Below are 27,811 nucleotides of genomic sequence, written 5' to 3'. Positions count from 1 at the left end.
TGTGTTGTAATAAGAAAAAAAGGAAAACAAAGTATAAATCCGCGCTGTTATTACAAAGAAAGAAGGAAAAAAGAAGGAAAAAGAAAAAAGAAAAATAAATGAAAAATACGAGGGGAAGTGTTTAAGGATTTGATTGTTTTTTTTTTTTTCTGTAAATTAATATTACCAAAAATGCCCCATTTCTAATATCATTCCCATTTCATTCTCCCCTTCTCTTCCCCCCTTACAAATTGGTTTTTTTTTTTTTATTTATTTTGTTTTTTTATATAGGAAGACAGGCAGGCAGGCAGGCAGGCAGGCAGGCAGGCAGGCAGACAGACAGACAGACAGACAGACAGACAGACAGACAGACAGACAGACAGAAATGAAACTATGTAAATGTAACCGGGTAAAAACATGTGAAAACTAATATACAAAACGTAACATTCGTGTAAAATGATCATAACCCTTAAGGGAGCATTTCTATTGCGATTGTTAGAAATTATATATGTCCATTTTATAATGTATCGTAATATTGTTGCTAGCCGTATTCCCCATATAGATAAGAATTAGGATACCGAGAACAAAATATATATAACCAATATCAACAAGTTAAATATATAAATGAAAGTAAATCTATAATACAAATTATTGTGAGAGGGGGCAGTGGAGCGAGTCATATGTCGCAACTATCACAATCAGCTGGGTTTTGTCATCTTTATATATATATCAGATCACTAATCGGTTTAGGGGATTTGTCTGTTTTAAACAATATATACCGCCATCCGGTTTCCTTTGCTCCATAGCGGAAATGTATAGATTTATTTTTATTGAGCGCGGAATTTTGTGTTATTTTCTACGAAATAAATGAGTATTAGATAATATTTTAATCCATTATAGCCCGCGCGGAAAAACGATGTACACAACCTTCGCTATTAGGATAAGATGGGCGTGGCAGAAAATTTGTAAAAAAAACTTTTTTTTTTTTTTTTTAGAATGCCGTACAAACAAAGAAACACAGTTGGCTGTTGTACTGCGCAAGATGGTGGATATGTATTGTGTTGATAAGAAACTTTATCTTTTTTATCGTTACCCAGATAGTAAAATATCACCATCACCAGCAACAACAAATAGATTTTCTAAATGCTCAACTTTATCCATGTTATCGATAAATCATTAAAAAGGAACCTTGTAACCGTTGTTGTTATTATTAGTTTTAATCATTCAGAAAATAACGATAGTTATTATTCTATTAAACAAATTACTCCCGGATGAAACAAATCATCCAAAATAATATTGTTTCCATTCAAAGTTGTCCCCTCTAAAAAGGAAAAGAAAAAAAAAAAAAAAAAAAAAAAAAATATTATATATATAAACAAACCGAATCCATCATTTGTTTTTCATTTCCTTAATCCTTCTGATGTGAAAATTTCCTTCGAAATATTCATCATCTTTGAGTAATCATCAAACAGTTCAATTGTCTTTTTTGAAAGAAACACACACACACATAGATATATATAGCAGAAACAATATAATCAAAAAATGTCTGAAAAAGTACAACTTAACACAACCAGACAATCAGATACAAAAGAATATGGTATAACCACCTCTATTTCGCAATTACGTTCAGTTCATTCCAACACAGGAGCTGGTGAAGTTAATTACATCAATGCTCAAACTGCTCATGGCGATGAAGCCTTGCTAGCAGAAATCGGTTACAAGCAGGAATTGAAGAGACAGTTTAGTACTATACAAGTCTTTGGTATTGCGTTTTCTATCATGGGGTTGCTACCCTCTATTGCGTCAGTTATGGGTGGTGGTTTAACTGGTGGTCCAGTTACGCTAGTATGGGGTTGGTTTATTTCTGGTTTATGTATTTTAACCATTGGTATATCCATGGCAGAAAGCGCATCCGCATGCCCAACCGCTGGTGGGTTATTTTACTGGACTGGTCTGTATTCTCCCACCCGCTACAAAGTTTCATTTTCATTTATTATTGGCTGGGTCAATTCATTAGCCTTGGTCTCTGGTGTTTGTTCCATTGCATATGGTTTTGCAGAAGAGGTCTTGGCCGCTGTTGTCATTCAAAAAGATGGGAATTTTGACGTAACTAATGGTAAGACTTATGGTGTTTTTGCTGCTGCAGTTATTGGTATGACTCTGTCTACTTGTCTTGCCTCTACAGCCATTTCTAGACTACAGACTTTTTCCATTGTGGCCAATTGTTTTATTATTCTATTGTTATTCATTGCTTTGCCTATCGGTACTAAAATAAACAGAGGCGGGTTCAATAACGGTAAATTTATCTTTGGCACTTTTGAAAATTTTGCTGACTGGAACGATGGATGGCAGTTTTGTTTACAAGGTTTTATGCCTGCTTGTTGGACCATTGGTGCTTTTGATTCTTGTGTCCATCAAAGTGAAGAAGCCAAAGATGCTAGTAAAGCTGTCCCAATAGGTATTATTGGATCTATCACCACTTGCTGGCTATTAGGTTGGTTGATTTTGATTGTTTTAATGGCCTGTGTTGATCCAAATTTGGAAAATGTTATTGACAGTGAATATGGGTTTGCGTTAGCTCAGATTATCTATGATTCTTTAGGTAAAAACTGGGCCATTGCATTTATGTCCTTGATTGCCTTTTGTCAATTTTTAATGGGTGCTTCTATCATGACTGCTGTTTCGAGACAAGTCTATGCCTTTGCCAGAGATAACGGTTTAATTTTTTCCAGATATATTAAAATGGTTCACAAAAAATGGTCTGTTCCAATAAATGCCGTCATTGCCTGTTGCATAGGTTCTTTGGCTCTAGGATGTTTGTGTTTGATCGATACAGCAGCTGCTAATGCTTTGTTTAGTTTGGCTATTTCCAATAATTATGTCGCTTGGGGGTTTCCTACTGCTATGAGATTAACATTCGGTAGAGACATTTTTAAACCAGGTCCATTTTACTTGGGTAAGTTTTGGAGTCCAGTTGTTGATTGGTTCAGTGTTATCTATCAATCTTTTATTATCATTTTGGTCATGTTTCCATCCACTCAACATAACATTGCTAAAGACACAATGAATTATGCCTGTGTTATCGGACCAGGTGTTGTTATTTTATCTTGGTTATATTACATTGCTTACCAGAAAAAATATTATCATGGTCCAATTTCTAATTTAACTGATGAAGAATATATCGACAAAGTTGGTACTGATGTCATTGACGAAATTATGTCACAACAAAAAATGGAACATGAGGAGGGGGAGGAGGAGGAGAATGATAAAATCGGGAATAGCTATTCTTCTAATTAGGTAACATGAGATTAAATTTAAATAGATACATATGAATAAAGAAATAAAACGTACATAATTATGCTAATAATAATAATAAATATATATATATATATATATATAATAGAACTTTTTTACCGTAACAAAAAAAAAAAAAAAAAAAAAAAAAAAGCATTCAGTTTTAAAACATATTGGACAACGAGAAAGTGATCTATTAAAAGCGGTTAAACCATTCAAAAAAAAAAAGTAGATAGGAACTCAGAAAAAAGAAGGTGTTTATCTTATTGTAATTTTTTTGTTATTGATTCACCTCGATAAATAAAACTTGGTAAGTTGAATAATAACGTATTATAAAATAATAAATTCATGAGTCTGTTAATAGGCGCAGAAATGATATTAAGGAGATTGAGAATCTTATGTAACAGATAAACGCGGTTAAGAGGATATGTAATATTATTACTATATAAAGTAAAGAGTGGTTTTTAGATGGGGCATGCTATACTGAATCTTTACGAAATCGGATTAGCAGCGGATTAACGAGTATCTGGATTAGTACATTACATTCGATCATAGAAATTACAATTGCTGACAAATAAAAATTATTATAGATTAGAGTACTACATTACATTCCTTCGTTGTAGGGATAAGAAGAAGTTCCTTTATCTTATAATAAAGGGTGGATATCCTATATTTTACAATTACTGGCTTTCTGATAACTCACAGGGGGAAAAAACCTAATAAATACTTTATTAAAGACATTACCACATCATGATGTGTTCTTTCTTTTCATATATGATCATTGATCTTAGAAAAAACTGCAAGTTATTTTTATTTTTTTTTTTTTTTTTGTCTCTTTAAAGTAGCTAATGTTGTAAGCGGACCAATATACTTAAAAAAGAAAATGGAAAAATCAAATAAATCTGGCGCAAAAAAAATAAAAAAAAAATAAAGAAAAAAACTATACAAATATAGTAATTTCTTGCCATCCGTAAAAATAATATAAAAATATGCTATATAAAAATGTAATACCACATCTTGTAATATGAGGAATTACAACGCCATGACAGTATGTTACATAAAAATTTATTACTGCGTCTTGTAATATCAGGAATTACACCGCCATGACAGTACGCTAAGTCTCAATTTCTATTAAAAAAAAATGAAAAATAAAAAAGAGAAAGAAAAGAAAGAAAAGAAAGATAATAACAATAATAATATATAAAGCTAATAGTATTCCTGTTGACTTAGGTTATAATTTACTTTACAAATAGTTTTATTGCATTACGAAAATATATAAAATTATGAAAACAATAAATATCCATAGTATAAGGCAGACCAACTAATAATAAAGTAGGTAAAAAAATCCCTCACAATGATAATTTTCCCATAATTGTAACTTTAGCCATAAATAAAACATTTATATGATATTATTAAACAAAACTTTTATAAAAATAAAGTGAATGCATATACACACATACACAACAAAACTGATATTATTATTAATTATAAAGGGTTATCTTCTTGTGAGAAGAAAGGAAAAAGGAAAAGACAAAAACATTTCATTGATCTTTGGCATCTCTCGACATTATTTCATCAATGACCTCAGTACCAACCTTATCGATATATTCTTCATCGCTTAAGTTCGAAGCAGGACCCTTATAAAATTTCTTTTGGTACACTATGTAATAGACCCAGGCCAATATACACACACCAGGGCCGATAACACAAGCATAATTCATACTATCCTTTGTAATACCATGTTGAGTGGCAGGGAACATAACTAAAATGATAATAAACCATTGAAAAGCAACACTGAACCAGTCAACTGCTGGTCCCCAAAATTTGCCCAAATAAAATGGACCTGGTTTAAAAATATCTCTACCACATGTATTTCTTAAAGAACTGGTAATTGCCCAGGAAAAATAATTACAAGCAATACCCAAACTAAACAAAGCATTAGCAGCTGCTGTATCGATCAAACACAAACATCCTAGAGCCAAAGCACCTGCACAGCAAGCAAGGACGGCATTTATTGGAACGGACATTTTGGCATGAACCATTTTAATATATCTGGAAAAAATCAAACCATTATCTCTGGCAAAGGCATAGACTTGTCTCGAAACAGCAGTCATGATAGAAGCACCCATTAAAAATTGACAAAAGGCAATCAAGGACATAAATGCAATGGCCCAGTTTTTACCTAAAGAATCATAAACAATTTGAGCTAGTGCAAACCCATATTCACTGTCAATAATTCTTTCCAAGTCCGGATCAACACAGGCCATTAAACAGATACAAATTAACCAACCTAATAACCAACATGCAGTAATGGAGCCTATGATACCAATAGGCACAGCTTTACTAGCATCCTTGGCTTCCTCACTTTGATGGACACAGGAATCAAAAGCACCAATGGTCCAACAAGCAGGCATAAAACCTTGTAAACAAAACTGCCATCCATTGTTCCAGTCAGCAAAATTTTCAAAAGTGCCAAAGATAAATTTACCGTTATTGAACCCGCCTCTGTTTATTTTAGTACCAATAGGTAAAGCAATGAACAATAAGATAATAATAAAACAATTGGCTATAATGGAAAAAGTCTGTAGTCTAGAGACAGCTGTAGAGGCAAGACAAGTAGATAGAGTCATACCGATAACTGCAGCAGCAAAAACACCATAAGTCTTACCATTAGTTACATCAAAATTCCCATCTTTTTGAATGACAACGGCGGCCAAGACCTCTTCTGCAAAACCATATGAAATCGAACAAACACCTGCAATCAAAGCTAATGAATTGGCCCAGCCAATAATAAATGATAAAACAACCTTGTATTTAGGTGGTGTGTACAAATAAGTCCAATAAAACAAGCCACCTGCGGTTGGACAGGCGGAAGCAGATTGAGCTAACGATATACCAATGGTTAAAATACATAAACCGGAAATAAACCAACCCCATACTAGCGTAACTGGACCACCAGTTAAACCACCACCCATAACTGTGGCAATAGAGGGTAGCAACCCCATGATAGAAAACGCAATACCAAAGACTTGTAAAGTACTAAACTGTCTCTTCAATTCCTGCTTATAACCGATTTCTGCTAGCAAGGCTTCATCGCCATGAGCAGTTTGAGCATTAATATAATTAACTTCACCAGCACCAGTTCTAGACGTTACAGTACGAATCGAACCTACATTGTGCACATTTCCAACATCAGCCTTACTTCCAACGGAAATAATAATATTATCTTCTTTTTCCGACATTTTTTTATACGTATTTGTATAGTTTGATTTTGACTTTTGGTAACCTCAATCACCATTCAAGGATTGCCTTTAATTAAAAAAAAAAAAAAAAAAATTGAAAGGAAAGGTAAGAAAAGAAAATTGAATTAAGTGTATAGACTTAGGATTGTTTATATATAAGATTTATTGTCAGAAACGTTTCAAAAAAAAAAAAAAAAAAAAAAAAAATTAAATTAAATTAAATTAAATTAAAAAGTGCTACAATAAATGAATTATTATAGGAAACAAGCTAATTGAAATATTATTATTATTTTAGTTTTTCATGGATTGTCGTATCATGTTTTATTTTGGATAAGGTTGTTATACTTTGTTATGCAAATGGGCTTTGATTTAAGAACTGCAAATATAGGGATAAACAGGGATAAAGTTTTTGCCTTTTAATCGATAATATTTATCTTTGGTTTGTTTGTTTTCCCCATTAATTATTTATTGTACTATGAGAATTACTTGCTGAAAAAATAAAAGTAATATAACTGTTCATTTGTTTCGTTTTTAAATTAGTAAAAGATATTCTTATCAAGATTTTGATAATCATTTTTTTATTTTTTTTTTTTTTTTTTACTTTTTGAGTTTAAATTTGGGCGTGAACTGAAACTCGAACCTATTAAGACAATAACAATAGCATAATACAAGTGGTAATATTATGTATGATTGATTGATTGATTGATTATATTTATCAAAAATATTTTTCCGCTGGATATTTTAGGGGAATGTGAGGTTAACATTTTTGTATTTAAAAGATGTATATATAATTTTTTTTTTTTTTTTTTTTTATCCTTATCTTATCTTTTTGTTAAATACATACAAATAATACGTATCTTAATAACTATATGGAATGGGTTAACCAAATATTCTAATCCACCAAAAAAAAAAAAGAAAAGAAAAGAAAAGAAAAATAAATCATAAATTAACTGGCAATTCCAATGTCACATTTTTTTTTTTTATGTAAAAATTAATGCTTTCTTCATTAGTAAAACAAATCGAGAGGATATAGGCGCGAATGTATCTCTTTGCTATCATTTAATCTTCAATAACTAATTAATAAAGAATTTTTTCTTATTGATTAGTTTATTTAATACTAACAATTTGATATTATCACCATTATCAACTCAATGTATTTTATTATTGGCGGGGTTTATAGACCGTACTCCAGCAATGTTTTGCTTTGAGCCCCTCTTCGCTATAGCTTCCGAAGGCCGGGAAGCGACATTTACAATTTGTTTCCTTTTGCTCTACCGGTACACAGAAACTCAAGCAGTGGTATAAAAAAAATTAAAACCCTCCCAATCAATCGCTTGTATATAATTCCCGAAGTATCTAATCCCTAGACCTTCGGAAAACTAAATAGTTTTGATAACACTTTATCAATTAAAAAAAAAAAAAAGAAAAATTACCACAAAAAAGGTCCCATTTTATAATAAATCGGACAATGCCCACTATTATATACAACTAATTAGATAAAATGATTTTATCTCCTTGCTAGTCAAATATACCTAAAACATCTTAAAGAAGTCTAAAATAAATTAAAAATAAATTAAATTACAAAATAAAAAGCAAAGGAGGAAAAATAAAATATGAACACCTTTAATGAAAAGACTACACAAACCAAAAGACTAATAGGCGTATTAAACTCATTACTAAATTCAGCTATTGAAAGCACTCAGATAATATTCAGTAACAAGGAAGATGAGAATATCAACCCTAATAACAAAGAAGATACAATAAACCAACATTTTTCGGATGTTTTTTTCGAGAAAATATTAAAAAATGTCCTTAAAAACTACGACGAAACATTAACATCACCACTATCTAAAAGGATAAAAAATAAAAGGCAACAACAAGATTTGTCTTTAAAAATATTGGCATCGGATTTATCATTCCTTACAAGTAAATTAAGTAATTGGTTTGAGTTTCAAAATTCTCTTACAAACCTATTTATTTGGAAGAATCCTTCCAAAACAATTATCTTTCTATTTGTATTAACTGCAATATGCTTTCATCCAATCTTAATACTTTTAATACCATTAATGTATTACAACATTAATATTTTAATACCTCGTTATTGTTCTATTAAAGATCACAATGATTCATTTAAATCTACTATTCTTGATAATGACGTGAAAGATATAATATTGAAAAGTGTTGATAGTCAAAATACTTCTAATAGCGTAACGTTATTACAAGGTGAGTTATATCAAGAAAACTCTTTCTTTGATAAACTGTTTAAGTACTCAACAGCTGATCGTGGTATTGATAATATTAACCATAAGATGCCTGCAGACAATAATAGAAAGGGAGTAGGAAAAGAAAAAGAGGAAAAGGAACAACAACAACAACAACAACAACAACAAACACAAGACCCAACAATTTTTGAAGACAACGTGCAGCAAAGTATGGAATTCATTATAAATTTACGTGACTTACAAAGCCTATTAAATGTAATGGTGAAAATGATCGTTAAGACGGAAAACTTTTTATATAAAAATGAGAGTTTATTAAATGATAGATATTTCGCAATTGTTATTTCACAAACCATACTGATAGTTTGTCTATTATTTTGGTTCTTTTCCAAGTATATAAATTGGCACTATTTTTTCGCAATTTTATTTTGGTGGATACTTCTTAAGAATCATCCGTATATCCTAGAGTGTAGGAAAAAGAGAGAAGAGAGCAATAATAGCCTTAACTTGGGTAACAAAAAGAGTGATAAAAAGAATAGCAATAGTATCTTTAGAAGATGGGCAAATTTTTATAGAGGTTTAAATCCAATCACAAGGGAAAAATTAGAAATATATGAGGTTCAATATAAAGATGTAAATGGAGAATGGTCTTTGTACAAGTATTGTAAATTGCCATTTAACCCATATTTAACCAAAAATGAGAATATCGCTCAAATTTTCAAGAGTGCAAACGAAGATGAGATTGGTTCAACAAATCTAAATCTCGTAATACCACCAAATGGATGGATATTCGAACCACAAAGTTCCTGGGAGGCTGATTTGGATCGTTTTGCATGGTGTCTGGAACAGAACATTGCATTAACTGTTTTAGAAAAAAATGATACAGGAACATTCGTTGGCAATGACAAATTTAGAAGCCAAAGATTGACAAGAAATATAATATATTCTCTATGAGGGAACGCCATCTCCTGGTTCGTTTTTTTCTGTAGCCTTAATGATTTTTCTCCAATTTTTTCTATTGTCCTGTATGGCTAACCTTTGTACTTTTAAAAAGATCACCGTAGCTAGTAAAGCCGCTGTGACACTAGCTAATGGAACAATCATTGCTACAAAACTTCTACTAGAAACATATTTTGTGTATGGACAGTTTGCATCTGCCGCGCCTATAACCCAACAATTTCTGGCAATAATAGAATTAAGATCAATCCATACAGTTAATGAATCAAGGCTTTTATTGTATGTATATTCCGTTAAAAAAATATTGACGCTCCTTATTTTCAGTGGGGTATTTGGAACTGCAAATGAATAATCGGTAGGACACCCATAATGGCTCTCCCCTGGCGTATTTTTATCAGATTTGACATCAAAAAATTTTATTGAATCTTTGCCGATCGCCCACATATTTGAATCATCTTTACCGCACAAAATATGTTGTTTGGCATAACAATTGTTTACAATCCACCAGCTTTCACCATTGGAAAACTGTAAAGAAGCGCATGCGTATGCTTCTAAAGTATCTCTATCTTTAACTTGTAATGGAACATGGCCTGAGGTCACTACGTCTATGGGCTCATTATCCTTCCAACTCCATAATAAACTAGTGTTCAATAGAGCGGTAACATCTTGCAAATTTGTGTTTCCAATGAGTGGAGAATATCCGCAATAAATCATGTTTTTAATAGTGGTATTATCATATTGATTATCAGCCAATATATGGAAACTGGTGTGATTATTAACAGGGCATATAAAATCTGAGCTTTTATTGTTTGGTAAGTACTGTATGTACTCATACGGGAATATAGTGTTGTTAAACTGGATCCCTTTTGTTGGTGATATAAACAATAATTTTTTGCTGATATTAAATAAAAAATCATCTAGTGTTGGCCATGTCCCGTTATAATCATTTTGTGTGAAAAGTTGAGTGTAATTAAAAAACTGTATTATTTGATTATCCAAGTCACTCAACTTTTGGGTGTAACTGGCACTGGTAATGTTGTTGCTGTTGGTGGTGGTGGTGGTGGTGAGTGTTTTGTTATTGTTGTCGGGAAAATTTAATAAAATTAATAAAAAATCGACGTTGATTGAAGAAGTCATACTTTGTGAGAATTGGTTTATTAACGAGAGTATTTGAAAAAAAGATATATTTGTATTTTGAAGATACCAGTTTTCTTCACGTAAGCTATAAACTAAATCTATGCCTAGAGCCCTAACACCTACTGATAGTAGTCTCAAAGTATAATTTAATTTATCAGAATCATTATCAAAGTAGTATTCGTTTGGTGATAAAAGTTGTGATAAATTGACACCCAATCTCGGAATTTGATCAATTGGAACTGATCTTAATAGATCTCTTTGTGATAATAATCCAGTCTTTAAGGTATCAGTCATATTAGGCCAAAAACTTTCATCAAATGAGGAAGAATATAAAATAGTGGATGCTTTTATTTTGTTAGTTGAATATTGACTAACACTGCTGGCAAATGCAGATAATATTGCAGTATTTATTAGTAATATAAAGTATATGAATAACATTTCTAGTTGATTGGTGTCCTCTTTTTTTTTAATTTTGTATATATTTTATATGTAATATGACTACTAATAACTGGATATATTCAGTATATACTAAAGACATTAAATAAAATAACAAATTAATTAAGCATAAGGACTCCTTTTCCCTCAGTACATAATTGGAATATTAGCATTAATATCGATTTAGATAAAGAGTGTACATATATATATATATATATCCGAATGTTGCACCAATCCGTTGGAAATGGAATTACGGACTTCGGTGAAGGATGACCGAAGAAACAAAAAATAAAAATAATAATATTTTTTTTTTTTTTCGGTTTTCTTTTCTTCCTTTTTGCTTGCTATCCCAAGCACGTCTTCTTTTAATGCTGTGAGAAAAGTGAAACTTTTATGTTTTATATCACTTATCTTTTTTTTTCCTTTTTTTTTTTTTTTCACTCAATATGCTTCATTTTGTTTCGAATGAGGAATTTTAAGAAAAAAAAAAAAGAATTAAAAACAGTAGAAAAGTATACTGTACAATGGCATCCGATACTAAGGATAAAGATACTCAAGAAAGCCCAGCAACTGTACAGTTTACACCTAGCAGTACAGAAGAACAAAAACTATTTGAGCAAGTAGAAAACGAAGTCAAGTTTGGGATTATATTTAACATATTCATTGGATACCCTATAATATTAATATTTTTAATATACACATTTTACAAGATATGTACTTGTTACGTCCCTTACTGCTTCATAGACGAAAAATTCCACGTTACTCAAACAATTAAATATATAGAGGGTCAGTGGAAATCATGGGATCCCAAAATCACTACTCCGCCAGGATTATATATTTTGGGTTGGTTAAATTATAAAATTTTTAAGAGCATTCTACATTTGGATTGGTCAACATTAACCATTTTAAGACTGGTCAATTTATTTGGCGGTTGTTTTATTTGGCCTATCTTTGTTTTAAGACCCATTTACTTATTCAATGCACTAAGTTTCTGGCCTGTGACACTTGTTTGTTTTCCATTAATGGCCACTTATTATTCATTATACTATACAGACGTCTGGTCAAGTATAATAATAACTGCGGCACTAGCTACAGTCATTAGTTTACCATTTGGAGAAACTGGTAGCATTTGGTTCAGTTCGTTTTTATGTTTTATAAGTTTGTTTTTCAGACAAACAAATATCATTTGGAATTTATTTATAATGGTCTTGGTTATCGAAAGAAGAGCTATAATTCAAAGGAACTTCAATACGGTAAAAGTTAACAATTATTTAAAATTAATAATACATTCTATAGAGTCATTCTCGCAATTATGTCTACCGTATATTATAAACATGGTTTTATTTTTAATCTTTGTGATTTATAATGGATCACTTACATTGGGTGATAAACAAAACCATGTGGCCGGTTTCCACGTAGTTCAACTTTTCTATTGCTATACTTTTATGACTTTTTTCAGTTTACCACTTTGGATATCCAGACAACATTTACTAAATTACGCGACAAGATTTTTTAATAGCAAAAGATGGATCTTTGAGTTTATCGGCATAATAATAATTATCAAATATTTTACTGTAACACATCCGTTTTTATTGGCAGATAATCGTCACTATACATTCTATATTTTTAAAAAAATATTCGGGAAAGATAAGAAAATTTATAAATACTTTTTTTGTCCAATAATATATCATTTTTCCATTTTCACTATCCATAACTTAATTGAACCTTCAATAATGAAGTTTCATTCATATTTGCCCATTGAAGTTAAAGAACCTATCGAATTACCCAGCCAATTAACACATATTTCGTTTACCACTTTAATGTTATGTACCTTTTTAACTACAACACCATCACCATTGTTTGAACCACGTTATTATATATTACCATATGTTTTTTGGAGAGTATTTGTTACCACACCATTTGATTCATTTTGGCAATTAAACTCTATAAGATTAACTAACAGAATGAGACTTGTTATGGAATTTTTATGGTTTATATTACTCAACGTTGTTACTTATTTGGTATTTATAAAATATGAATTCACATGGGACACAGAAAAATTTCCTCAAAGAATCATTTGGTAGTAAGACTTAAATAATTAAACTTTTTTTTTGTTCAATCCATAGCTTTTGTTTACCTTATTTATTTATATATCTCTTCCCCTTAACGTTGATTTGGATTTATAGTTATCCAATACAAGATAAAAAAAAAAGAAAAGAAAAAAAAAGCTTGGTTCTAGGTTCAATGACCCAGAATATATTGCATGTACAAAAATTGTTTATAAGATCATTATCCTTTTTATTTTAAATTTTTAGTATACAAATAATATTGGATAGCCACTGATTTTCACTGACAGTATATGGCGAAACTGCCTTCTATCAGGAGGAATATGCAATCCTTTCGCCTGTTTCATGAATTTATTAACTGATCTATAAACAAAATAAGTAAATTTCAGCTTTTCTCTTTACAATAACAGAAAATCTTGAAACAACAGCGTCCATTTTTATTTATTTTCAAATAGTGGGGGGGGGGAGGAAAGTAAAGATGAGAACATTTTTTATTATATAGATATATATATATATATTACCTAAAACCGGTAGTGCAAGCGTTAATTGGTAATTAAATGTCTTCTAATAATTTTTACAACATAATAAGCAAAATAAAACAGTAAATATGCATTTCCCATACATTATACCTGTAAATATACGTCTATGTGGATATATATGTACATATAATGAAAAGTTTATCAACTTGAATTAAAATTTATTATAATTCAATGTTTTCAAATTCATCTTTTTTTTCTTGGCCTGGTGTTTCTGTATCTGGTTTTTTAGTTGCAGAATCTTCTTTGTTTTCCTCAGTTTGGTTTACATCTTTCAAGTCGGTAGATTTCTTAGCGTCTTCCTCTAGTGGCTCTTTGTGATCATTTTTTTCTTGTTTTGAAACTGAACTTTCCTTATTATCCAATTCTTCCTTTTCGTTTACTATTTCATGCTTGTCCGTAAGATCGTCCTCTTTATCAAGTTTTTCACCCACTTCATCCTTTACTTCCTTTTTTTCTGGTATTGGTGTATGATTAGCATTTTGAGGAGTTAGTGGTTCTTCTTTAATGTTTTTTACTTCGTTCTCATCGACAATGTCATCAACAACATCTTTCACATTAGTCTTTACTTCTTTTTCATCTTCGTGATCGATAACATCTTTCACACTAGTTTTCCCCTCTTGTTCATCTTCAAGGTCATCGGCGAAATCTCTTGGTGTTTCCACTTGGACTAACGTTTCGTTTTGTAATACTTTACCATCCTTACGAACGTTTTTATTACTAGTGGCATTATCAACGGGAGTATCTGTTTCCAATTTATTGTTAGCACCAGCATCAGTTGTAGGCTGTGGAACTGGAGCACTTTTCTTTGTACTCTTCCATTGTAAAAAGCTTCTTTTCTTTAAAACTTCCATATAATCCTGAATAATATTGCTACCATGAACTTTATCTCTGTATACCAAATCACCTTCGCCGCTAAAGAAATCATCATCTTCACCAACAAAATACCAATTACCTTGAATCAAATCGTTGGCAAAAGATAACAAGAAATCACCCCAATTAGGAGCAACTACAAATTTAGTATCAAATTCTCTTCCAAATAATAAAACTTGGCCATAAGTACCCTCTGGGCCTGGAGCCAAATCAATACCAATATGATTACCAGCATTATCTGTAACTAGTGGAATCCAAGCTGGATGGGCATAAACTGGTTGAACCGTATTTGGAGGGATAGAGCCTTGTCTTGGGATCTCGTTCATTTTAAAATGGTTAGTGTTGGCAGAGCTTGGTGCGGCAGAAGAGGAATTTGGACTGGTAGTGGAAAAGGCATCATCAGAAGACAATGATTGTTGTTGTTGTTGTTGTTGCAATTTCTTTTCATCTGATTTTTTGATGTTTACAGCAACATTTCTCCAGGCATTTGTCATATTTACAACGTCATCAATAGGCATTAATTGCAAACCATAAATTAAACCAGAAACACCAGTATAAGATTCTAAATCTTCTTGACCATCGTGTGTTCGCATACTAGCGCGAACACAAGGAGGGAAACTTATATCCAAATCTTTTTCGACATCATTAATATCATTTAGAGTACAAGGGTCACCCAAAGAGGCATTTAAATCTGGATTATGTTCATCAGTCCATTTATCGATGTGCTTCCAAGCTAACAAAACTTCACTAACACCGTCAGCAACTTCGGTATTGTCTGGAATATTATCTTCTAGTTGAATATTGTGGAAATCATTATTTTCGAGATCTATATTATCAGTTAAGTTTGTAGTAGAAGCAGAATATGGTTTAGAAGTTGGTCTTGAAAAATGGGTATCATCTTCATCATATTCAGCGTAATGATCTTCTGTACTGAAAGAATAGACTAGCTCTCTTAACTTCTTTTTAAAACTTTGCATTTAATTTTTTTTTGTTTTTTCAGTTTTTTTTTTACTTTTTTGTTTTTATTTCTGAATCAAATTTGTTCTTATTTCTGAATCAAATTTGTTCTAATGTAAAAGTGACAGGTTGAATTGTAAATATGATGTGATAAAAATTTAAGATGAAAAAAAGAAGAAAATAATTTCTGTAATTTCCCGAAAAAAAAAGAAAAAGAAAAAGAAAAAGAAAAAGAAGAAAAAAAAAACAAATGGAAATAAAATATTCAAGGATCAGTTTCTGCGGTATTTTCTAAGTAAATGAGGTTATTTATTTATTTTCATTTTGTAGCAAGTGTAAATTTTAACATGTTGTAAAAAAAAGAAAAAAAATAAAAAAAAGTTCGATCGAGCACCAGAAATTAAAACATGTTTCAACAACGAGCAGTTCAACTCAAACCATCCAATTCAATTCCCTCTGCTAGTCCCACACCACGCCCCTTTTTCCCCATTTCCCCCTCTTTTTTTTTTTATTAAAAAAAGAAAATCAAAATAAATATTATAACTAACCTCCCCTTACTCTTATCACTTCTTAGGGAAACAATAACAAATATTACAGCCTCCAACAAAAATCTTTTCAATCTATATCATAACTTATTGATCATATTCAATTGGGCGCTATTTATTAAATATTATTAAGTTTCTTTTCTTTTCTTTTTTTTTTTTTTTTTTTACTTGATTACATATAGGTATATATACATATATAAATATATACAAGACAGAAGAAAGGGGAGAGGGGGGAAGTGTGTGAATGGCAAAAAAGTAACTGGCATAATAAAATGGGGGAGAAGATTTCAAGAATTAAAGGTTATTCTGATTGTCTCACCTGTTAAGGGGCACCTTCTATATTTATTTTCTAGAATCGACAATTGTGTTCAATAACAAAGCTTCATTATCCAAAACAACTCTATTTGGACTCTTAGCCAATATGTTAGCAATGTCTTTGGCAGTGTCCAATCTCTTCAACTCCACATAATCTCTACTTTTCTTAATAGCCTCCCCGATTAATTCTGCAGATTTGGCTTCACCTTGGGCTCTAACCACTAATCCTTGTTTTTCTTGTTTGGCTTTATCAACAACAAAAGCAGCTCTTTGAGCATCTTGTTGAGCAATTTGTTTGGCTTCTACAGCCTGTGTAAATTCCGGAGAAAATGTCATATAGGTAATAGAAACATCATCTAATTTAATACCAAATTTAGAAGCACGACGCAATAAATTTTCACGAATTAATCTTGAAACACTTTCTCTTTGTGTAATTAATTGGGAAGCATTAAATTGGGCAACAACAGATTTTAAAACTTCGTTAACAATAGAAGGTAAAACTCTCTCATCATAATCAGTGCCTAGAGTACGGTAAATTTGTGGTAATATGGTAAGCTCTGGTCTACTCAAAACTCTGCAAGTAATATTAACCATTTGTAAATCTTTAGTACCAGTTAAAGAGGCAACATTACGTGGTTTTGCACGAACATCATAAATGATAGGTGTTTCTAACCATGGAATGGCAAAATGAGTGCCTTCTGGATAAATTTTTGGCTCAATACCATGTATTCTAGAATACATAATTGCTCTGTGACCACCATCAACATTGAATAAACTGGAATTAACTAATAAAGCACCACCAACTAAGGTTACTAGACCAAAAATAGCACCAATACCATTCTTAGGCATTGGTGGAACGCCACCACGGCGACCACCTGTTTGTTGCATTTGTTTTTGTAGCTGTCTTGTGAATTTTTGGAAATCGCTGTTCATGTTACTATAGATATGTTTCTTTACCTTTTTTTTTTTCTTTATTAACGATATTACTCAAAAGTATTTAATGATGTACGATTGCCAAATTTTTTAAAGCACTTGTTAAAACTTTTTGTCTAGAACGCCTTAGCTTGAAAAAAAAGGCAAAATGAAAACGGAAATAAAAACAGAAATAAAGACAACTTTTTTTTATTGCCACCGCCCTTTTTTTTTTTTTTTATTTCTTTTTTGGTAGAAAGAATAAACTATATTTTTACCCGGCTACAGAATACAAAAAAAAAAAAAAAAAAAAACAAAATCCGAATAAACATCTTTTTTTTCAACACGTTCGGATAATTGTTCGGTCTTCCTTTTTTTATACGTTTTGTTTTTTTTTTAAAAGTATCACAAATTATTTCTATTCGTTTCTTTTTTTTTTGTCTTTTTTTTTCGTCTTTTTTTTTCTTCTTCTTAAGATCAATTATAAAATACTGAACTAATTAAATATTGATTTATAGAGCTATCCACTTTTACATACCATCATTGATTTACTTGAAGATATAAAAAAAAAATAAAATAAAATAAAATAATATAAAACCTAGACTATATTTTTGAAATTGTAGAATTAACTTCCACAAAAATAAAAAAAAACCAATCTTATACCAGAATAATGAAAATAGAGTCTGTTAGAGAATCCTTTTTATCGGATTATGAAGTATATACATTTTTAAAAGATTTACAACGAAAAAATGGATGGTTGTATGTTGAAAATAAAAAAAACCATAATAATCGAAACAAATATTCTTATAACAACCCTGAATTAGAAAGTATTACCAAGAATGTTGTGGATTATTTAGCCACACCTAAGTCAATGAACCCGGACGAAGAAGACCAATCTAATAGCGGATCTACCAGTGGCACGGACAATTTGCTTAAGTTTACCAATGATAAATTTATAAAATTATTGCAAAAGTTGAACTGTTATAAATTGTATAAAATTGAGAAATTGCAATTAGTTAATCAATTACCTACAAATTTTGTTCATTTGTATAGTATTATAGAGGAATGTGATAGTAGATTTAGTGAACAAGAGATTGAGCAGATATTGACAGATATTAAAGAAGTGATTAGTACGTAACAATATGATTGTATAATAATGTATAGTTAATTAATGATAGTAAAAGAGATGTTAACACGTAGAAAGTGACATGTGGTTACAATGACTTTAAAAGAAATTGTTTGTTTTAGTTAACTTAGAAATAAACAGCAAATAAACAACAAATTATTTTTTTATTTTTTCTTTTTTTTTTGTGTTTATTTATCTTTTGTTTTCAATTGAGCAATTATTCAAAATAAGCAATTATTCAAATAAGCAATAAAACAAACTTGACCCTTTTTCTTTTATTGTTACTTTTGGCAAGTTATTTATTTATTTATTTATTTATTGATTTCCCACCCGTTTTCTTGCTCCTATTTTATCTTTCGTGGCTTTTCCTCTTTCTTTTTATCTTTTCTTTTTTCTTTTCTTTCTTTTTTTTTTCTTCTTCTTTATCGTAATTCACTTGACAATTAAAATATATATATATATATATATTTTAAAATAATATTCAATTACACTGGACTAAATTAAAACAATCTGAAAAAAAAAAGAGACCTCTACATAAAAGAAATAATCTAATTATGGGGTTCTTTACCAAGCTGAGGAACAAATTTAGGAGCAATAATAGTAGCAAGAACGGTAGTTCTACCAATAATCTTGCACAAAAGCCTACTTTCTCCACAGAGACCGCAGTTAGTAATGAAAATCAAAAAAGACAGAAAAAAAAAGAAAAACATTCTAAACCTATAAAGACCAATCCAAATACGCTATTAAAAAACAACAATTTATCAGATAATGCCATCTCAGCTCCTCCTTCCTCTTCACCTTCCCCAATTATGTTGTCAAATGAAATGGATCATGAAAGAACTGATTGTTCCACTAGTGTAACACCTCCTTTGAAAACAGCCTCTCAAAAACCACAAACATATCCCAAATTAACTATCAATACATCACCAACAATAGAAAACCATGCTGATACATCATCCCCGTTCAAAGCTCACAGTAAAAGATTATCCATGTCCAGTTTCAGATCATTTTCATCGCCACTAAAACACCCAAATAACAATAATCGTAATCTCATTAACAACAGCGGCAATACTAGTCCTATTACAAACTTGACACGTCCTTCCTCTCCGTCAAGTACTTTAAAAAAATATAAGCCAAATTTGATCCTAAACAATGATCTGAATTTGAATGATTTAAATAATTTCAAACCCTTGTTTTTCATTGGTGACAGTTTAAATCAAAAAGATTACTTAGATCTCGTTATTAAAAGTTATTTGTGTTCAGAGTCTGTACCTCCTAATTTTTTTTCAGATTTAGCACAGTATGGTATTGCATTCAGTAACGATAACGGTGAAATGATAACGTACCCTATTAGTAAAATTGCTTTTATTAATGGAACTTTCTCTATATTTTATTATGAAGTGGGCGGAAATGACGGTATGCTGTCGTGTAATATAAACTCCAATGATGACAAAGGCTATTCTTTTGAATGTGAAAATGATAAGTGTATCATTGTTTCAAATGATCGCAGTTTGACGGTTACTCTAATTTCCAATAATAAAAATTTTACCAACCTTTTAAAATTGGCTGTTGAGTTGTACTATTTTGAATATGTTTCTTTGAGTAAAAGTATCACAGCACAATTGATATCCAGCGTAGGCTTGAAAATACCGGGCATTCAAATGATATTTCAATCCCATTTCAACTTTAAAGATTGGTGTTATGTAAACATTAATAATAATAATAAGTGGCTGAAGCTATGGATGCATGTCGATGTTGATTCAAAAAAGAAAAATACTAGTATCAAATTTTTTAAAGATGATAAATCCTCTAGCTCCAAGAATGTCGTTTTTTGTATTCCACGCATTGAAGATGCTGGTAACCATCGGGAGTTGTTCATCGCTAGGTTTAATAAAAGTACCGGAAGCGTCTTTGGCAGCCTCCCAAATAGTTTTGATTCTATGGAAGAATTAGAATATTTAAATGGTGTGGACTGTTTGGCATATTTAGGTAATATTCACAAACTGGACGACAACCTTGTAAATAATTTACCAGGGTTAAGTGTCGAAGAAATCGAAACAATGACTAATGAAAATAACCGTATTTCTTCTGAACCATTAATTGGCGGATACAGAAGAAGTATGAGTTATAATAATTTGAAAAAGAAAAACTCTAGTTCGTCTTTGAGAATGTTAAAGAAAAAGCCGTCAAGCGCATCCATATCAACAAACATGTCAAATTATACTTTTGCTAATAATAATAACAATACTACAAACATATTGATCAAGCCCCTTCCGCATAACGGTGTTTCTGTGACAGAAACCTTAATTAGGTTCATATTACCTATGTTTAATTGTTTAAAATTATACGGCAGACCAACACAGTTTAAAAAATCTAGAGTTGATGTAGATTCATTAAATTTTGGGTTACCCAAATTACCCATTGTAGATTATTTTTCATTGGAAGAACTTAATATTCTAGCATCTAATTGTGTAAACAACGAAAATAATGATTCTAATATTATTTTATCTGATTCAATGGGACATTACATTAACTTTTTATCGGCAGAAATGAGTAAGCGTGGTGCCAATAACAGATATTCTACAATTGGTGATATATTGGAATTACCACCATCAATATTGGGGAGTGGAACACCGAGAATGCACAGCGATACTAATAGTAATAGTAATAGTTTAAGTAGTAGTGGGAATAATAATCACATTTCAATGATAGCGGAAGAAGAAGGTATACAACCCCCAAATCCGTATGCTGTCAGTGATAATAAAAATGGCAATAATTTTAATTTTAGTGGTAATAGAAATAGTAATAGCTCTAGTGTATATTATAATGATAGCATTAACGGCGGTGGTGGCAACTACAACAATAATAATGATAATACTATTAACAATAATAACAACACTAATTATGAATATAGTGTTTCAGGTCATGATAATAGGGTATTCTGAACTGTTTTGCTTTAAATTTTTTTTTTTTTTTTTTTTTTTTTTTTTAATTAATAATTGTTACTATCCCTTCCCTTCCTTTACTTTGAATTTTCTTTTTCTTTTTTTCATTAGTATTTGTTGCTATCCCCCTCCTTCCTTTACTTTGATTTACTTTGTTTATTACTAAAAATTTTTTTCATGCTTTTTTTCTTTTTTTTATAATTTTATTTTACCTCGAATTTTTTTGGTATAATATATATATATATATACCTCCTTGTAGTATAGCATTATTTTAATAGCAAACTTAGAAGTAATATCAAAGTTAATGATAATATCTTTTTTTTCTTTTTTTCTTTCTTTCCCTTTTCTTTTATATATAAAAGTTATTTTACATGCTTTATATTTAGTTTTCGAGATTCTTTTACATATTAATTGAAAAAAATAATACATTTAATTTATGGTTTTTTTTTTTATTTTAGTGTTTAAGCCGTGTTTCGAAAGATGTTTTATAAACTTTTTGAGGAAGCCATGAAGAAATAATACCGCAAAAAGTGGGGTGATGGTTGTCCGCTTGTGCGATAAGGAAAGATCCGAGGCATGCAATTTTGAAACTGGACATTGGACAATAAAAACATAAAGTATATGTCCGTAAACTACCGGATTAGATTTACATTTCCCTGTTGTCCGTTTTTCTTTTCTTTTGCCCGTTTCGCTTTTTCTTCACAGAGCAATTTCCATTTTCCAATTTTATTACGAAAGAAAAAGTAAAAAAAAAGCATAAAAAACTTTGCGTACTTGGAAAATTCTTTTGCCACACAAGCAAAGAAAAAAAAAAAAAAAAACTTAAACTTTATCATCTGATTCTTCACAATTATCAAACAATCTATTTTTCTTTACAGTTTTTAATTTATCATTGCCACAATTGTTTTTGATTTTAATAAATAAGTAAATAAAAGGAAAAACAAAAAACATCTTCACAATGCAAGCTCCAGTTGTGTTTTTAAACACGTCCCAGGAAAGAACTGTTGGCCATCAGGCTCAAATATCAAACATCACAGCTGCCAAAGCCGTTGCTGATATTATTCGTACATGTTTGGGCCCAAAAGCAATGCTAAAAATGTTATTAGATCCTATGGGTGGACTAGTTTTAACAAATGATGGTCATGCCATCTTAAGAGAAATTGATGTTGCTCATCCAGCAGCCAAATCCATGTTGGAATTATCCAGAACCCAAGACGAGGAAGTTGGTGATGGAACAACCACTGTCATAATATTAGCTGGGGAAATCTTAGCTCAGTGTGCTCCATATTTGATTGAAAAGAATATACATCCTGTTATTATCATACAAGCTTTGAAAAAAGCTTTGACCGATGCTTTAGAAGTTATTCACGAAGTTAGCAAACCTGTCGACGTAGAAAATGAAGAAGCCATGAAAAAATTAATCAAAGCTTCCATTGGTACTAAATACGTTAACCATTGGAGTGAAAAAATGTGCAAATTGGCTTTAAAAGCTGTCAAATCCGTTAAAATAGATCTAAGGGGTACCGACACCAGTATAGACGCAGACCTTGCCGATCAATCATCCAGATACGAAATTGATATCAAAAGATATGTTCGTGTTGAAAAAATACCTGGCGGTGATGTTCTAGACAGTCGTATTTTAAATGGCTGTGTTTTAAATAAGGATGTTGTTCATCCAAAAATGGCTAGATTTTTAGAATCTCCAAGAGTTATTTTGTTGGACTGTCCCTTAGAATATAAAAAGGGGGAGTCCCAAACTAATATCGAAATTACTCGCGAAAGTGATTGGAACAGGTTGTTGCAAATTGAGGAAGAGCAAGTCAAAATTATGTGTGACCAAATCTTAAAATTGCATCCCACTTTAGTCATTACCGAGAAAGGTGTTTCGGATTTGGCACAACATTACTTATTAAAAGGTGGATGCAGTGTTTTGAGAAGAGTAAAAAAATCTGATAACAATAGATTAGCTCGTGTCACTGGTGCTACCATTGTTAATCGTGTCGAAGATTTGAAAGAGTCAGATGTTGGTACCAATTGCACAACATTCAAGGTGGACTTGATTGGGGATGAGTATTATACTTTTATCGAGGGTAACGGCGATGCTAAGGCCTGTACTATTTTGCTAAGAGGTGCTTCTAAAGATATATTAAACGAAATTGAACGTAATTTACAAGATGCAATGTCTGTTGCTCGTAATGTTATGTTATCACCTTCCTTGTCCCCTGGTGGAGGAGCTACTGAGATGGCTGTTTCTGTCAAGTTAGCAGAGAGAGCTAAACAATTGGAGGGCATTCAACAATGGCCATATCAAGCTGTTGCTGATGCTATGGAGTGTATTCCAAGAACTTTAATTCAGAACGCCGGTGAAAATCCAATCAGAATTTTATCTCAATTAAGAGCCAAGCAAGCTCAAGGATTGAATACCGCTGGTATTGATGGTGAAAATGGGAAAGTCGTCGATATGGTGGAATACGGTATTTGGGAACCAGAAGTCATTAAACAACAAAGTATCAAAACTGCTATTGAAAGTGCTTGTTTGTTATTAAGAGTTGACGATATAGTTAGTGGTATTAGAAGACCAGAACAATAGTTATTTGGAGAAGACGTTTACTAATAAATAAACGGCTAAATAATCGAATAAATAAACAAGTGAGTAAGTATCTATAATTAAATAAATGTAACATAATTTCTTATTTTTTTATTATTAATTAACATTGAAAAAAAAAAAAAAAAAAAAAAACTTTTTTTTCCCCTTCATTATCCAGCCTAATCGAAATATTAATCTGATTTCAATTTATAAACTAAATCAGGTTCTAGTCCTAATATAATACTCTTCAATTTATTACCATTTTCCTTGTCAGTTAAAAAATTTTCCATATTCTGTCTGCATTGCATTAATTCGGATGTTCTTGGTAATTCCTTCTTGCCACTGTTTAGTAACAGATCAAACAATGGCTCCCATAGTTGCTTTTGCCAATACCTTTTAAACCCATTTTTTAACTTATAAAATCCAGTGTTATTATTTTGAGACCCAGCTATTTCAATAGTTTCAATAAATTCACCAAATAACATCGAATGTATAATACCTGCCAGGCCGTAATAATCAGCTTCATAACTCCAAGGTGTTCCAGTTCTCATTTCTATGCAATCCTGTTGGTCACATTTCCAATTAGCTTTAAATTTGGTGCCCATTGGGAAAAGTGACAAGTCAAAAGATCTTCCGAAATCAATTAAATAAATACCTTTATTTTGCCAACCGTTTTGGTTGTTTGAATTGTAATCACCCAAAATATCCCCTGCAACTTTTATGAATCTGACCATGCAATTATCAGGTTTTAAATCACCATGGATGATACCAACATCATGTAAAGATTCCAATACCTTTAAAAGTTCAATAGTGAAAAACATGCAAAGCAGTTCATTGAGACAACTTTCACCCCTCTCAGTTTTATGAATGTTAATTAAATCTAACAAGGTACCTTGGCTGATATAATTTAATACCAAATAGCTTTCGTCTCTAAAACAGTGTAACGAATCAACATAGATAATACTATTCAAGATAAAATCTTTGGCGCTTAACCTATTTTCAATCTGCTTTAATATGTAAAATTCCCATTCACTGGCCGGCTTTTGCACTTTTAAAGCCTTTAACGAGCCATTACTACTTTCAGCCAAGTATACCACTGCATAACCACCTTTACCTAGCTCACTTCTGATACAATATAGCTCGTTAGTCTTCTGGAAATTCACTATGGGATTTTTATTGGCTAATTTTTTGGATTTACTGTGAATTCTTTTCAAAACTTGACTCATTTTTAAATCTTGCTCATACTGGTAAAAGTTAGGTAAATTTTTCAATTTTGCTTCGTTTAATAAATGCTTACGGAAAGATTCGTTCAACGGATCCTCAATTATATTTGTCGCATAAGAAGATGCTGCTGCTGCTGTTGGCGTCTTTCTGTTCTCGATATCATTTATGCCTTTGAAATTCTCTAAAATATTCTTATTATCAATTGGAGTCATAAAGGTTTTCAATTTACTGCCTTTGCTTATTTGCTTTAGTGATTTAGAAGCATCTTGAGAACCAGTCGTCTTTTTTATTATTGGATCGATAACTTTTACTTCGGTCAAATCATCCATTGTTTTCCTTGTTAAATCTTGCGTGAAATTTTCATACATTTCAAATCTTCTTTCTGTATTATTATCTTCAATTCCATTCATGTTGGTGCTAACACTAGTATCATAACCAGGGTATAACAGTTGTTCTTTTTGATTTCCACCAACAGATTGATTAAACATTGAATAAACTTCATTCATAGCGTTTTTGGAAAACATAGTGATGGTGGGGGATTTTTGTATATAATTATTCTTGGCATTATGAGTCTCTGGTGGTGTTGATGGCTTAAGATTCATATGGAAAGTGGGATCTTCTTGAGTAAATTGAATATTATTATTATTATTATTATTATTATTATTACTGCCACTACTGCCCTTTAATGGTAAAGTTGAAGTATGTGTGATTTGTTTATATTCTGTTAAAGGTATTTTTTTCTCTTTTAATGCATTATTACCTTTCTTCTTTTTCTTATTGGTTATTAAAAAACTATTATTTTCAATTTTTAACTCTGAATCGTGCATTCTTTTTTTGTCGTCCCTTTGAGACATATTTTCATCATTAATCTTAGTATTTGAATCTAAAGACGACGATATCAGTAATAACGTTTCTTCCTTTTCTTCATCAGAGTTCTTCGTATAACAATTTCTACTAATTGCCAATATTTCTTCTAAACAAAACTCTTCTTTATTACCACTAGCATTGGAATAAAGTAAATTATAATTACAATCAATCCTCTCCATTTTCTTGCCAGGAACATCTAGTATTTTGTAAACAGGTTGATAAGAATTGAGTTTATCATCGAAAATAGGAATTTTACCCTCTAACCTATTAAGAACATTAGAAGTTGAGACGGTAGGTATATCACAATTATCAGACAAAGCCACTTGTTGTAATGGCTCTATTTTCTTTCCATGCACCAATGACTCTTTTTTTAATTGATTTTCTTTATTTTGATTTTCTCTTTTTTCAAAAACGTTCCAATTCTTAAGTGGAGTATTGGTTGTAAAATTATTGGTTCCATCATCTCTATATATAGAAGATGTTTTATTACTAATTTCTTGATTATTCGTTATGCTGGTAACTGGTGCCTCTCTTCTCTTTATAACATTCTCCCTATCTTGACCTAAAATATGCAAACCATTATTTCTGCTATTGGCAGTAGAGGGTCTATCTAAGATTTTTTGAAAATTTTCTGAAAAAGCCTGGTAATTCTTCTTTAATCTTGAAATAGGTATCGCTTTTAAGTCTATACCTTGTTGTAAAATATCTAATGCTTCTTTAAAATTGCCAATATCCCATAATACTGTAGCATAATTCTCATAAAAAAAGGCTAATTTTGTACCTAATGAATGTCTTTTCATAAACATAAACGTATTTAACTTTCCTTCTAAATCATAACTATTTTTTCTGATGCAGTAAAATATTTCAATATACCATATCCATAACTTAATAAATCTGGGATCATTTGAATAAATCTCCCAATCTTGGAAAAAACTTAAACATTGTTCTAAAACATCCAACATTCCACTGTTTTTTGATTTAACGCCTTCTGGATAGCTTTCATTAATCCAATTTATGTAATCTAAATATAGTTGCAATGGATCATCCATTGATTCTAGGTCGCGATGTATTCTAAGTTCAAAATCAGATCTAATTTTTTGTAAAATAATTTCTTTATTATTGTTAGCGTTTTCATTGTTTTCATAGTTGAAGGTCGCTGCTAATTGAGATGCTGATCTACCTTGTCTAAGAGGTATTATATTCTCCTTATGCGTTTCCAAAATATCAAAATTTGTGGTAGTAATTTTTGTATTGTTGTGCACATTATCATTGTTTTCATAGTGATTATTATCAGTATTGTTTTCATTATCTACTTCCGTATATATATCATTTTTTTTTTTCAAGTTTATAAAATGATCTTCATGAGACATTTGAGCATAAAAAAAAAACTTTCAGTGCTCTTTATTTATTTACTTATTTATTTAAATATTTATGATGGCTTAGATTTGGATTAAAAAAAAAAAAAATAAATAAAAATAAAACTCTAGTTTGTTATAATTTGGCATAATTACTGAATATAATGCAACTTTTTTTAAAGAAAAAAAAAAAATAGAAAAAAATAACAAAAAAAAAAAAAAAAAAAAATTAAACAAAAA

The 27,811-nt window shown here is 30.8% G+C and overlaps 11 protein-coding genes across 11 annotated transcripts; 6 read left to right on the top strand and 5 right to left on the bottom strand.

Annotated features, from left to right (window-relative positions):
• Positions 1–1,521: 1,521 nt before the first annotated feature.
• Positions 1,522–3,276, top strand: SCDLUD_004500 (uncharacterized protein; the record flags this gene model as incomplete). The annotated part of the gene is made up of 1 exon (XM_046079537.1): positions 1,522–3,276. One exon carries the CDS (start codon positions 1,522–1,524, stop codon positions 3,274–3,276), a length of 1,755 nt encoding a protein of 584 aa, XP_045933010.1.
• Positions 3,277–4,814: 1,538 nt separating this feature from the next.
• Positions 4,815–6,515, bottom strand: SCDLUD_004499 (uncharacterized protein; the record flags this gene model as incomplete). Its single annotated transcript, XM_046079536.1, has 1 exon — positions 4,815–6,515. One exon carries the CDS (start codon positions 6,513–6,515, stop codon positions 4,815–4,817), a length of 1,701 nt encoding a protein of 566 aa, XP_045933009.1.
• Positions 6,516–8,128: 1,613 nt separating this feature from the next.
• PEX28 (Pex28p) lies at positions 8,129–9,688 on the top strand (the record flags this gene model as incomplete). Its single annotated transcript, XM_046079535.1, has 1 exon — positions 8,129–9,688. One exon carries the CDS (start codon positions 8,129–8,131, stop codon positions 9,686–9,688), a length of 1,560 nt encoding a protein of 519 aa, XP_045933008.1.
• On the bottom strand, positions 9,683–11,266 carry MTC6 (Mtc6p; the record flags this gene model as incomplete). Its single annotated transcript, XM_046079534.1, has 1 exon — positions 9,683–11,266. The coding sequence occupies one exon, from the start codon at positions 11,264–11,266 to the stop codon at positions 9,683–9,685; it is 1,584 nt and encodes a 527-aa protein (XP_045933007.1).
• A 521-nt stretch (positions 11,267–11,787) lies between these two features.
• Positions 11,788–13,347, top strand: DIE2 (dolichyl-P-Glc:Glc(2)Man(9)GlcNAc(2)-PP-dolichol alpha-1,2- glucosyltransferase; the record flags this gene model as incomplete). The annotated part of the gene is made up of 1 exon (XM_046081444.1): positions 11,788–13,347. One exon carries the CDS (start codon positions 11,788–11,790, stop codon positions 13,345–13,347), a length of 1,560 nt encoding a protein of 519 aa, XP_045933006.1.
• A 682-nt stretch (positions 13,348–14,029) lies between these two features.
• SMI1 (Smi1p) lies at positions 14,030–15,715 on the bottom strand (the record flags this gene model as incomplete). Its single annotated transcript, XM_046079533.1, has 1 exon — positions 14,030–15,715. One exon carries the CDS (start codon positions 15,713–15,715, stop codon positions 14,030–14,032), a length of 1,686 nt encoding a protein of 561 aa, XP_045933005.1.
• Positions 15,716–16,582: 867 nt separating this feature from the next.
• Positions 16,583–17,488, bottom strand: PHB2 (prohibitin subunit PHB2; the record flags this gene model as incomplete). The annotated part of the gene is made up of 1 exon (XM_046079532.1): positions 16,583–17,488. The coding sequence occupies one exon, from the start codon at positions 17,486–17,488 to the stop codon at positions 16,583–16,585; it is 906 nt and encodes a 301-aa protein (XP_045933004.1).
• A 649-nt stretch (positions 17,489–18,137) lies between these two features.
• RPC17 (DNA-directed RNA polymerase III subunit RPC17) lies at positions 18,138–18,605 on the top strand (the record flags this gene model as incomplete). The annotated part of the gene is made up of 1 exon (XM_046079531.1): positions 18,138–18,605. The coding sequence occupies one exon, from the start codon at positions 18,138–18,140 to the stop codon at positions 18,603–18,605; it is 468 nt and encodes a 155-aa protein (XP_045933003.1).
• A 542-nt stretch (positions 18,606–19,147) lies between these two features.
• Positions 19,148–21,538, top strand: TPH3 (Tph3p; the record flags this gene model as incomplete). Its single annotated transcript, XM_046079530.1, has 1 exon — positions 19,148–21,538. The coding sequence occupies one exon, from the start codon at positions 19,148–19,150 to the stop codon at positions 21,536–21,538; it is 2,391 nt and encodes a 796-aa protein (XP_045933002.1).
• A 958-nt stretch (positions 21,539–22,496) lies between these two features.
• On the top strand, positions 22,497–24,128 carry CCT3 (chaperonin-containing T-complex subunit CCT3; the record flags this gene model as incomplete). The annotated part of the gene is made up of 1 exon (XM_046079529.1): positions 22,497–24,128. The coding sequence occupies one exon, from the start codon at positions 22,497–22,499 to the stop codon at positions 24,126–24,128; it is 1,632 nt and encodes a 543-aa protein (XP_045933001.1).
• A 188-nt stretch (positions 24,129–24,316) lies between these two features.
• On the bottom strand, positions 24,317–27,586 carry MAD3 (Mad3p; the record flags this gene model as incomplete). Its single annotated transcript, XM_046079528.1, has 1 exon — positions 24,317–27,586. The coding sequence occupies one exon, from the start codon at positions 27,584–27,586 to the stop codon at positions 24,317–24,319; it is 3,270 nt and encodes a 1,089-aa protein (XP_045933000.1).
• Between the last annotated feature and the right edge of the window lie 225 nt (positions 27,587–27,811).

Source organism: Saccharomycodes ludwigii, chromosome VI, assembly GCF_020623625.1.
Source record: "Saccharomycodes ludwigii strain NBRC 1722 chromosome VI, whole genome shotgun sequence".
NCBI lineage: Eukaryota > Fungi > Ascomycota > Saccharomycetes > Saccharomycodales > Saccharomycodaceae > Saccharomycodes > Saccharomycodes ludwigii.
Note: the sequence above shows the minus strand (reverse complement) of the source record. Positions and strands in the feature narration are given on the sequence as shown.